This window comes from Pseudorca crassidens, chromosome 7, assembly GCF_039906515.1.
Source record: "Pseudorca crassidens isolate mPseCra1 chromosome 7, mPseCra1.hap1, whole genome shotgun sequence".
In the NCBI taxonomy this organism is placed as follows: domain Eukaryota; kingdom Metazoa; phylum Chordata; class Mammalia; order Artiodactyla; family Delphinidae; genus Pseudorca; species Pseudorca crassidens.
In genome coordinates, this window is record NC_090302.1 from 96,605,864 (window position 1) to 96,618,466 (window position 12,603).

At 39.2% G+C, this 12,603-nt stretch overlaps 1 protein-coding gene across 2 annotated transcripts in view; it reads right to left on the bottom strand.

The window, feature by feature from the left end:
- SPTLC1 (serine palmitoyltransferase long chain base subunit 1) overlaps positions 1 to 11,783 on the bottom strand; it is a 74,989-nt gene extending 63,206 nt beyond the window's left edge. For both annotated transcript variants that reach the window (XM_067745050.1, XM_067745049.1), the window contains exons 1-3: positions 11,647 to 11,783; positions 8,896 to 9,003; positions 5,827 to 5,921 (exon numbers count right to left, since the gene is read on the bottom strand). In XM_067745050.1, coding sequence (XP_067601151.1) covers positions 5,827 to 5,921; positions 8,896 to 9,003; positions 11,647 to 11,703 — 260 coding nt within the window. In that variant the 5' untranslated portion in view covers positions 11,704 to 11,783. The remainder of the gene's footprint in view (positions 1 to 5,826; positions 5,922 to 8,895; positions 9,004 to 11,646) is intronic.
- Positions 11,784 to 12,603: the final 820 nt, after the last annotated feature.

A 12,603-nucleotide genomic window follows, 5' to 3' on the forward strand; every position in this document is an offset into this window, starting at 1 on the left:
CACTGAGCCTGCGCTCTAGAGACCATAAGCCAGAACTACTGAGCCCATGTGGGATAACTACTGAAGCCTGCGTGCCTAGAGCCTATGCTCCACGATGAGAAGCCACTGCAATGAGAAGCCCATGCACTGCTACGAAGAGTAGCCCCCACTCGCCGCAACTAGAGAAAAGCATGCATGCAGCAATGAAGACGCAACACAGCCAAAAATGAAAAAAATAAAATAAAATGCAATGATGTTTTCTTATCATTTATATTTTAGTTCATATTTAATGAAAGGGCTATCTTGACACAGATTTTTGTCATTCTACTTTTGTATCTATGAAAAGAAAAATATAAGCAAGATCAATCAGGTAAGACATTCGTAACTTCTAGTCAGCAGTTCTGTCTGCTCTCTGCTACGTAATGGATACCATGGGTATTCATACTCCCTGCTAACATATTCTGCTCCCTGCTGACAGAAGGATCCTGGCATTGCTTAGGAGGATGCTCTGCTATCACCTCTGGGATTACTTGACAAGTCAGTATCACCCATTCTCTAAGTTTGATGCTGGAACTTTCCTACTGGACTAAACTCTTAGTTTCATCTTTATGCAGTTGAATCACGTTTCTAGAAAGTAAACTGTTATTACCCAAAGGCAGTAGGAGCTTGACAAAGGAATGTTCAAAGCCTTAGTCCCAGTAGCCTCTGTTCAACTGTCTGGAGGAATCTGGCCATTTCTCCTTCCATCAGCTGATTTACTTACAAGCAGTGCACAAAACTCAACTGAGGTGCTGGCAGTAAGCATAGCCATGACCAAGTTCATCAGTGTGCAAGAACTGATACCCTCACCTGCTCCCAGCTGACAATGACTCTCAGCAGCTGTAAGATTCATACATGTTTCAGAGATCTTAAAATCGGAAAAAAAAAGTTTCTTAGACTCATTGTAATAGACTACTACTCAAAAACTGACCAAGGATTAAAAGCTACACAATACTGGGGACTCTTGATAATCGAAAGATAGACTGGGAATCAAGGAGAAGAAGAACTAAAAGATATGAAGAGGCATTCACAGGGGGAAAAACCCCAGCAGCTAATAATAAGTAGATCAAATGATACTTAAAGGCTCAAATAATCAGAGAAATGCAAAATAAAACAATGTTACCAAACACAGCTGTGGGAAACTGAACGCCCATATACTAACTCAGGAGAATCACAATGTAGGAAAGTCCCAAAGGGAAATGAGACAGGCATATAGAGTAGTACCCAATTTCTGGTCCCACACCCCTAGAGAGACTCAGACAGGTCCACAAGAGGACATTAATCAGGTTTAATCACCAGGTTTTTTTGTGGCAGTGGGGAGTGGGGGTAGCTTAGGTATCCATCATGAGGAAAATCACTAAATTTACCCATCACTAAGTAAAACATCGTGGCCATACACAACAGAATAATATGTAGCAGCTGGAAGAAATGAACAGGAAGTCCATCTAGCAATTCCACCTCTCTGCCCTGCTTGATATTTCTTCATACTGCTCAACACCAGCTAACATTGTATTTATTTCATTCTTGGTCAGCCTGCCCCAAGAGAACTAAGATTTTGATTTATCACACATGCTCATCAGCACATTCCTTAAACATGGTAGGCACTCAAATATTTGTTGAAAAATAAGTGCTGAGTAAACAACTTGTAAGAAAAAAAACAGAATGAAGTCTAGAGCACAAAATTAAAAACTTTCATAAAACATTAAGATTACATGGTTTCAAGCATACATACGTAATAAAAACAATAACATATATGACTTTAATAACATAAAATAATAAAAGAAAGCAAAATACACGTATTACAGTGGGATACCTTACTGGGGAGGAGAACAGATGCAGGCGCTGGGGATGAAGGAAATAATAAAGCAAATGAGAATGCTGCCTTACATGGGTGCTGATGAGAGCGGTGCTGAAGGGAGAGTCAATGCCTTTGCAGAAAAGGCCCAAAATGAAGAAAATAAAACAGAGACTCAACTAAACCAGAGGATAAACCTTTGGCAAATTTGAGTGAGAAAGGAGACACAAATGCCTGCAATGGAGACACAAATCCATAGATGTGTTGTTATATATATCTATATACAAAGTTATACGTATATATTTTACATATAACTTCCCAAGAGAATCCTATGAATTACTTCATGCCAATGCATTTGAAAACAAAAGAAGAAATGAACAATTACTAAATGGCAGTAACCAAAACTTACTCAAAAAGGAAATATGAACAGCTTTAAAAACTCACTGAAGACATTAAATTCATGATTAAAAATATATGCTCAACAGAACAAACAACAAATAGTGCTGCCAGGAAAACTGTAAGACTAATATACCTCTGATACCAAAGCTGGGCCAGCACAGTAAGGGAAAAGAAAAAGACTAAACTCATTTTTCAATACTGATGCTAAAAATAACAAATATTAGCAAAAAAAAAAAATCCAACAATTAATAAAAATTAACCAAATAGTCATGCTTAAATAGGGTTTATCACTGAGTTGTAAGAGTTCTTTTTATATATTTAATATTTTGGATACTAGCCCCTTAACAAATATGTGACTTGAAAATATTTTCTTCCATTTTGTGGGGTTTTGTATCATTTCTCTAGTAATGGGCTTTGAAGCACAAATGTTTTCAATTTTAATGAAGTCCAGTTTGTCTATTTTTTCTTTTGCTGCTTGTGCTTTTGTGTCATATCTAAAAATCTCTGGCCAATCCAAGATTATGAAGATTTACTCTTTTGTTTTCTTTCTTCTAAGAACTTATAGTTTTTGCTCTTAAACTTAAGCCCATGATTAATTTTGAGCTAATTTTTACACATGGTGTGAGGTCAGGGTCCATCATCATTCTTTTACATGTGTATATCCCGTTGTCCCATCACAATCTGTTAAAAAGAGTATTCTTTTCCCACTGAATTGTCTTGGCATTCTGTTGAAAATCAATGGACCATAATTTAAGGTTGTCCACCCATTTTTAAGAATAAGACACTGAAATGCTAATTGCAAGCACTGTGTAAATGGGCTTGGCTTCTTGACTGATGGTGGGCTTCACTCTATGATAATGAGACATAGACTTGTTTATTCATCTGTGGAGACCGCAAACTCAAAATTTTCTGTTTTTACTCTCTTGACTCTGAGTTTCACCAGAGAGGAATCCTCCAGTGAGGTGTATATGAGGATATAAATCTGGTTTCCAACTTTCTGAAAGCTGAGTTGGAGGAAACGGGATTAGCATCCCATTATTCATTATATACTTGCTTTCTGTTTTTAGAATGGCACTCACCTCCTCACACATTCTTAGGACTTTCAATTTATATTTAGCCTTTCCAGAGAGTAAATCTCCCATCTTTCTGCAAGTCTACAGAGCTGGAATCTGGGGTGAGGATGAGTGGCATGGTTGCTTGCAATTTTTCTCATAAAAATTTATGTATATGCTTAATTAATGTAAAAAAATCAATCAGTACAATTTAATATAGTAATGGATTAGAGAAGAAAAGTCACAACCATCTCAATAGATAAAGAAAAAATTTAATAAAATTTAACACTGACTTTAAAACTAACAAAAAGTTCCCTTAGCAAACTAGGAAGAGAAAGGAAGGCTTGTAACACCATACAGGTTATCCCTTAAAAGCCATCAGGAACAGGATACAGAGGCCCTTGTTACCACTCCTATTCAACACTGCATGGTAGCTATCCTAGCAAGTGCAATAACACAGAAACAAGAAGAAAATGACGCTTCATGACAGAAGTGAAAACTCTCTGGAACCCAGAGACGAAGCTATTAAAAGATATGCAATGTTAATTTCCTGGTTGTGATACTGTACTATAGTTAAGCAAGATGTTACCATTGGGGGAAACTGACGAAGGGTATATGAAATCTCTCTGTATTATTTCTTACAACTGCATGTGAATCTACTATTATTTCCAAATAAAAAGCAGCAAAAAAAAAGTTAAGCAAAATCTCTATGAAGAATGTTATGCAACTTCTCTCAGAGACATAAAAGACCTAAGTATACAAGTGACACACAAGGTACGTGGTGAAGAGATTCAGTATTAGCAATATACCAATTCTCTCCAAATTAATCCATAAATTCAATGCATTACTAGTCACAAACCCAAACCCATTTTCTGGTCAAATCTGATCAGCTAAACCTAAACTCATAGTGAAGAGTCAAGGATAGCCTAGACAATTGTGAAGAACAAGGAGGTGAAGGACTCACTCTAGTCAAGGCCTATTATTAAGCTGTGGTATAAGTGAGGTTCTGGCACAGGGAGAGATAAATATACCAAAAGAATAGAAATAAAGCCAGAAACAGATCCTTTATAAGGGAACTTGACATATGAAAGAAGGGAAATTTCCAATCAGTAGGTAAAAAATGGACTATTCAACTAATAATGTTGGGACAACTGACTGTCATATGGAAAACAGGCAAATTAGACCTTTGTGGTAGGAAGGATTTTATAACCATAACATTAATGATTGGTCAGTCTGATTTCAGGAGAAGTAAAACTTTCATGAGACCAAAGAAATTCGCGAAAGTGAAGAATACAAGCCTCTCTCAGATCAGACCAGAAGTAGAAGGACATACTCAGGAGAATATCCTACATCATATTTTAAAATAGAATACTAAACACTTTCATGGCAACAGGCATGCTGTGGCAAAAGTATAAATATAAGCAAAGGAAAAACATCTACCAACTTCAAGATGGTGGTTATCTTGCCTGGGAGGCAAGAGTAAGTGATAGATGGGAAGGGATTTCTTTAGTGATACAATTGACCACTGAACAACATGGGTTTGAACTGTGCAGGTCCACTTATACACAGATTTTTTTCAACAGTAGATACTACTGTACTACATGATCCACGGTTGGTTGAATCCATGGATGTAGAACCACATATTTAGAGGAACTGGGTATCTGGAGGGCTGACTCTAATTTATATGCAGGTTTTTGACTGCCCAGAGGGTCAGGGCCCCTAACCCCCATACTGTTCAAGGGTCAACTGCATTTCTAATGCTTTATTTCTTTTAAAAAATAGATTTAAAGTAAAGATAGCAAAATGTTAATACCTATTACTTCTGGGTGGTAGATACGTATGTGACTGATATTTTCTGTATACTTAAAATTTAAGAAATAAAAATAAAAATAAAACATTGGAAGCCAGGAGGTAGGTAGCATAAGTGAGCTGGTTTCATAATTCATATTGTGAAAGTCAACAGGCACTGCCTATCATTAATCAATCAAGAAACAGTAATGTAAGCATACTGCTAATATCTAGTTATGAAGGTAAACTTCAACAGATCTAAAATCAGAAACAATCCAGGTGGGAAAAAGTAGGAATGCTGTTTTTCATTTTAACTGTCTTCCCATTTGAAATATTATGTGTGTGTATTACTTTTTTTTTTTTTTTTTTTTTTGCAGTACGCGGGCCTCTCACTGCTGTGGCCTCTCCCGTTGTGGAGCACAGGCTCCGGACACGCAGGCTCAGCGGCCATGGCTCATGGGCCCAGCCGCTCCGCGGCATGTGGGATCTTCCTGGACTGGGGCATGAACCCGTGTCCCCTGCATCGGCAGGCGCACTCTCAACCACTGTGCCACCAGGGAAGCCCCTGCTTTTAAAAATATATATATATATTTTTAAAAAGGGACAAACTTGGAAACCCAAATTGGAGACTATTAAAGTTTCTGATCTCCAGAAATTTCTAAAAGTCTTATATCAGTTAAAAAAAAAAGGAATACTATATAAACCACTGTACACTTTGTTGAGTTTACCTACAGGAAACCAAATATAAGCCCTTGACTAGCAAAACCAATTTACCCTGAAACGATGTTGTAGTTGAGAGCAGGATGGTCTTTTGAGACAGGAGGAACAAGAGGTTCTGGTTGCCACTCTTCAATCAATTCTTCCTTTTCCTACAGGAGAAAAGCAGTTAAAATACAGTGCAGTGCTACTTACTGGACAGCAACTCTAGCGGTATCTAAACTGTTTGTTGTAATGGAACCATCATAATGAACACACTGCTAGACACAGACGTCCAGCTGCTGCGCCTGGAAATGACACAGAATCACTATTGAGTTTTGTGCACTTAACCCCTCACCTCTTTCCTTATCTCAGGCTAAAGGTTCTTTTTCCATGAAGCTTTGTGGCTGACTGGAAATTTCTTAAAAATTTTATTTCTATGTTCAGGATTTTTCACTGTGGGAAGTAGGAAGTATAACTGCTACTGATGATAAAACTAAAAGTCTGTAACACAAAGGTGAGAGGCATGACTGCAGGTAAGGGAGCTCAGCCTCTACTGCAAGATATGACAGACAGCCATGCCTTAAGTTCTTACAGGCATGGCTGCCACAGGAAGGGATCAACTAGACTACAAAGCACTGTTTCTACAAGCCATTGGCAAGGATTCAGAAGTAACTGAAATATACCAAAAGACTCTCATAATAATTATTGTAACAGGATTTAGTTGTTTGGAAATTTCTCATAAAAAACTACTTTATTCCTTTTACCTGTTATTTCATGCATTCCAAGTATTTTGACTATTTTGAGTTTCTTACCCTTTCTTGAACTAGAAAACAATGTAATTTTGAAAATGTAGTCTGGATGTACAGGATGAGATGAGGCACCTGATGAACATGACAGCCACAGCAAATCTTGCCTTACATAGGCCCACTCTCAATACTCCTGTTTTCACACTCCTGTTAAATCCTTCTGTGCATTTTTCTCCTAACAGGCAATTCTAGGGCATGGCTAGGAGCATATTCACCTGATGCTCAGGCACTCAAAAATGCTGGCTGAATAAATCAGTCAATAAATTCCTCATCTATTTCTGCCAATGACTGCACAGAACAGCAGCCTGAACAAGCCTGAAGTATGTATCATGCACACTGTCCACTTGCTACCACAGAGACAGATTTGAGAATCAACTCAGGATTGCCTGGTATTCAAGAGTCTCTGCAGGGGACTTCCTTGGTGGTGCAGTGGTTTAGAATCCGCTTGCCAATGCAGGGGATATGGGTTCAAGCGCTGGTCCGGGAAGATTCCACATGCTGCAGAGCAACTAAGCCTGTGCACCATAACTACTGAGGCTGTACTCTACAGCGCGTGAGCCACAGCAACTGAGCCTGCCTGCCACAACTACTGAAGCCCGCACACCTAGAGCCCGTGCTCCGCAACAACAGAAGCCACCATAATGAGAAGCCTAAGCACCTCAACGAAGAGTAGCCCCCACTCGCTGCAACTAGAGCAAGCCCACGCTCAGCAACGAAGACCCAACATAGCCAAAATAAAATAAATAAATAAATAAATAATAAAAAAAAGAGACTCTGCAGACCTATAAAACCGAGAAGGTATTTCTTCTTTGCTGACATAAGTTAAGGTTTAGAAACACTCATAAAGTTTTTTTTTCTTCCACAGCTTTTAGGGTAAGATGTCAGTGATTACTGAACCTTGCTCTAGGTAAATTCTGCTTTTAGAGGGTTATCCTAAAATTATGTTTCAGTATCCTTCTTTTAAAATGCATATTTGTGTGGATTGACTTGTCTAAACTTAAACTAAGAATATTAGGAATGATCAACCCCTTAAAAAGTTGGGCTATAAATCTATTCCATGGCCTCATAATCATTCACGTGGAGCTCCTAAATACCAAGGGAAAAAAGTAGAGACAGGATTTCTGGCCCAGATAGCCCAATCTTACTGCAATACTATCAAAAGAGTGTTCTAAGGCACACTAATCCCACAGGTATTCATAAAAAAAAGGGCGGGGGTGGGGATCTATGGTCAAGTTTATGGCAGTTCTCCAAACAGCGGTTCAAATATCCACTGGCATATTAAAGGTTACAAGAAATCATGCAATGAGACACCTCTTTAGTCTTCTTTAGCCAGGTTTCGAAAACTTATGTGCCCTAAGAACCATTGGTTGCATATCCCCTATCCTCTAGGGGGGATACTGCCTGACCATCTCATGACAAATATTAATGATCAGGACAGCAGGGGCAGCCAGTGAAACCAGGGGAACAATCGCCACATTGCTGTAATTCCATTCCACTTGCACTTCCTTCTGTGAATGCTCCAGAAAAGAGCAGTACTCCATCATTGTGCCACACTCAATGCTGCCTTGTGAACCAAAGTTTCAGGCATTTTTGTGGGAAAACATCTCTCACCATCTCTGTATTCCTAAGTAGTATTCTGGCACATTGCTACAGAGGCTGGATAAGGAAACAATCCAAGTTACAGAAACCACACTGCAGTCAAAACTGCTCTTCCTCTCACACCCAGGGCACAGTTACTAAGTCTTCCTACCTGCGTGAGAAGGTAGGGGATTCCACAAACCCCTTGGTCCCTCGTACTAACAGACTCGAAGTGGTCAGGACTGCAAGTCCTCTCGACACTTCTGCTTCCTAAGGTTTGCCTAGCTTGGGCTTGAGCTGGGTCCCTTACCATATAGAACACATCAAAATTTGATTTGGGGTGGGAAGGTGGAGAGCAGTGGGATGGGGAGGATTCTTTCTAACTCTGAATTTCCTTTATAAAGACCACAGGGGAAACTTTCATTCAGGCTTCAGATATAGTGGTGCTTTTCCTGAGCAACTCATGTAATCCTTCTTGTATACGGACATTTGAAATCCAGCATGCATCCATGCTTCCCGTCCAGCATCTAGTACGTTCCCAGACTGCTGTTTACTCCTAGCAAAGTAAAAAGGCCTGTAACATGGTACTCCTTTGTGTATTCACTTTATCCCTGGCTTCCCCGTATTTTGCTTACCCTGATTTCCTTACATTCCAGAAAATATTTTAACATTTATAGTTGAGCCACCACAAGTCCTGTTTCGAAAGATGTAGCAACTATAATCATACACCAAATAATAAAATAGAGATTTAACTTCTTACCTTGACTGTAAGATCAGATCGTTCTTGTAACTTGTAAGTTTTAGAGAAAAGAAGTCTGATTATCCAGAGTATTAAAATTCCTTCCAAAATAAGATGATAAGCAGGAGCCTAGGAGTGAGTCAAAAGCAAAAGCATAACAAGAAGTGAAATAAACATTTCCAAAACCTGCACATAAAATTTAATTCATCTGCATATACTGCTCCCATGACCTTTATACCTATTTATTACTTCTTAAAATTTACTTTCAAAGCTCACTTCACGTCTACTCATTCGTTTTCCCATTTCTAACAGAAGGCAATTTCTCCTACATGAAAAATCTCTAAAACTGCAGTGTTAGGAATAAAAATTAATTTTAAAAATTAAATCTGACACAGAATTCCAATAGTCTAACAATATCAACTATCAGATCCTTCAGGTAATTTATATTTTTACTGGTGAGAAATAACTGTAACAAACATATCGCAGCTTCACAAGCCTTCTACAACCCCCACATACCATGGATAAATTGAGAATTATTTGGACACCATAATTCTCAAAGACTTTTGCACAATTTACTATATTTCCTGTATCCCCAATAGGCCTCTTTAAGTTCTCCTTGGAATGTGGCAGAGAAAAGAAGACTTTATAAGTGTTTAAAGAAATAGCAGGTCTCTTTTCTACCAGTTCCCCCAAAGTATGTAGTGTTTTCCATGTCAACATCCATAAAGGTACCTTAATGAAATTATCCGCATCAGGTCTTCTTTTCAACTGTACATTTCCAGGATAAAAGCCAGGCTGACTTTTATGTCTTACACAACTAGATACAGTAAGTGCATATAAAAGATTCCAGATACCAACTAAACCTCCATAAGTCAGTTATGGGGTGCTACATTCCAATAGGTTGTCATCGGAAAGTCATTTAAAAGAGGTATTTATGCAAGAGGGAAGAGATATGGGGATATATGTACATGTACAGCTGATTCACTTTGTTATAAAGCAGAAACTAACACCACTGTAAAGCAATTATACTCCAATAAAGATGTTAAAAAAAAAAGAGGTATTTAGAAACGTAAATACAAATTATTTTCAAACATTAGACAAAAAGAAAGCAATGATGATTCACAACAGTTAAAAAAGTTCAGAAGGGGGGATCAGGGAAACTGCTGGCAATTTCATAAATAAACTTTCAGGTCACTGGACAAATAACTTTAAAACTATATACATGCTACATATGTATGGGTACACAGCAAGACTCCTCAAATTCTGCATACACTGTGCACAGAAATTAGAAGCAAAACAAGAAATCTAAGACTATTTTTAAAATTTGCTGATCCCTCCTGACTATAATTCATTTAAGAATGAGGACTCTACTAAAAAAATCCTTTTAGTTTTATCAATAATTGGATTATAGTTGACAAACATAAGTCCAAGTCACTAAACATTCCACTCCACAAAGAAATCCTAAGAAAAATTGAAATGTCTACTGAATTAATAAAAATCACAAATGTGGCTTCTTTTCTTCCCTAGGAAATGTTACATCAAGGAGACCTTCTCTCAAGTCTCACTCATGGTCAATACCAGGGTATGAGAAGTTACATAGTCAAAGGGCAGTCTTCAAAAAGGCAGCAACAATATATAGTAGAAATTATTCATTTCTAAAAAAGAAAAAAGGAAATCTTAAATTTTAGTGGTTCTTCTTAGTCACTATAATCTACCTAAGGTTGGACATCACCTAGGCTCTATTTGCTCTGTTTTTTTTCCCAAAAAGTCCTGATGGGTTTTGCAATAATACATCTTGCATCATCACCCTTACCAGTAAGCGCTATATTAAGTTTTAAGAAAATTATCAAAAGAAAACAGATTCACTTTAAGTGAATGTAAGCTCTGTAAGCACAGGGACTTTTACCTGTTCCCTCATTGCACTATTCCTAGCATCTAGATCTCTGCTGTCCAATACTGTAGTCACTAGCACCATTCAACTATTTAAATACACATCTAAATTAAATTAAATGAAAAATTCAGCCCCTCAGTTGCACTAGCCTCGTTTCAAGTGCTTAACTGCCACATGTGGTTAGTGGTCTACTGTACTGAACAGCTCAGAGAACACACAGAAAGTTCCATTGCACAATGCATGGAAACTCACTAAATGTCAAATGAATGAACATTCTCCAAGACTGACATTTAAATTTTATATTACCTTTCAAAAAAGCTCCTAACTGGTCTTTCTTTAAAAGTTTACTAAAATAGTTGTATCTTTACAAGACAGAAAATGGGACGTAGGCGGAAGAATGACAAACTATTTCACATACCTAAATCATTCGGCTTCCTTTCTAACCCCACGTCCCAACAAAAACAAAGTCCAACTTATTACAATTCTTTTCCCTATTCCCTGCTCCACAGTTCCGAGAACCTGTCTTCCCTAGGACCTCACCAGACTGAGATTTTCCACTCTACTTTCATCACTCCGTTTTACCATCAGTCCCAACTCTTGTTTTTGACTAGCCTCTCTCCTGTATCCGGGCAGGACCTGGAGAGGGCTCCGTGCTCGCAGCAGCGCAATACAAGACCCCCCGGCTCCGGCTCCCGCCCGTGCCTCCCTACATTCCGCCACTGGGAAATGTGTGCGCCTATGAGCCTTTCCAGCGAGGGACGCCGGGGGTCCGGGCATAACCGGGCCAGCCCCGCCCAGGCCTCAGACCAAAACTCCACACAAAACGTCCCACTTCCCCAGGGCTGGGTGTGGTCGTGGACCCCTGGGGCCGCCAAGCTCACCTCGTAGAGCGCCTGTACCATCTCCACCAGCACCCACTGCTCCGCGACCGTCGCCATAGTTAGCCGCCAGGGTTTCCTTCCGGAAGGCGGGCCACAGGCACGTCAGATATTGCGCGGCGCGGTCCAGTGACGTCTATACGCCCGGAAGGCGGGGCTGCCGTCAGTTGGGCACCGCCTTCTCGCGCCTGTGTACTGGGCGGCGGTTGGCTGCGCTGGCTGAGGAAGGTTTAGGGGTGAAAGGTCAACTTGTGGTCTCGCTTGGGTGCGGGGAGGGGTGGGAAGCGGCAGGCAGGTCCCCGCAACAGGTGTTCACAACGCGGCCATTATGTGCCAGACCACGTGTTGGACTCTCCGGATGGAGAGATTTTAATAAATGGCCCTCGCGCTTGGCAGGCAGTTGGGTGCAGGGAGTTATTAATGCAATCACAAACATATTCTTTACTTTTAAATTACATAAGTAATGCAGGAATGCATTATCGTAAAAAAAAATAGACAGCTCTTATATAGCACTTACCGTGTATAAAGCCTAGCCTAAGGCTTTGCAGGTATTAAGCCATAATAGGAGTTTGGTGTGGAACCTTCAAGAGCCTATGTATCCCAACGTGGTGTGCACACACACTTCGGTTGGATTTCTTAAATTTAACCGGGAGCATAGGGACAATATTGTTCTACAATTTGCTTTTCTTCCATTCTTTTTTTGGCTGTAAATCTTGTGTTTTTAATCAACAAAGAAGCCTATTTATTGGAATAATTTGTTATGTATATTTCTCTTTCCATTTTATTTAAACATTTTCCTATTGATGAACACTTAGGTTTTTTCTACTTTTTCACCTATTACAAACAATGCTACAGTAAACATCGATGTGCCCTATTGTCTTTCTGTGTGTGTTGGGGTATGTCTGGCAAGTTTCCTCAAAGTCGAATTTTACTCAATATGCATGTTAATGCTGATAAATA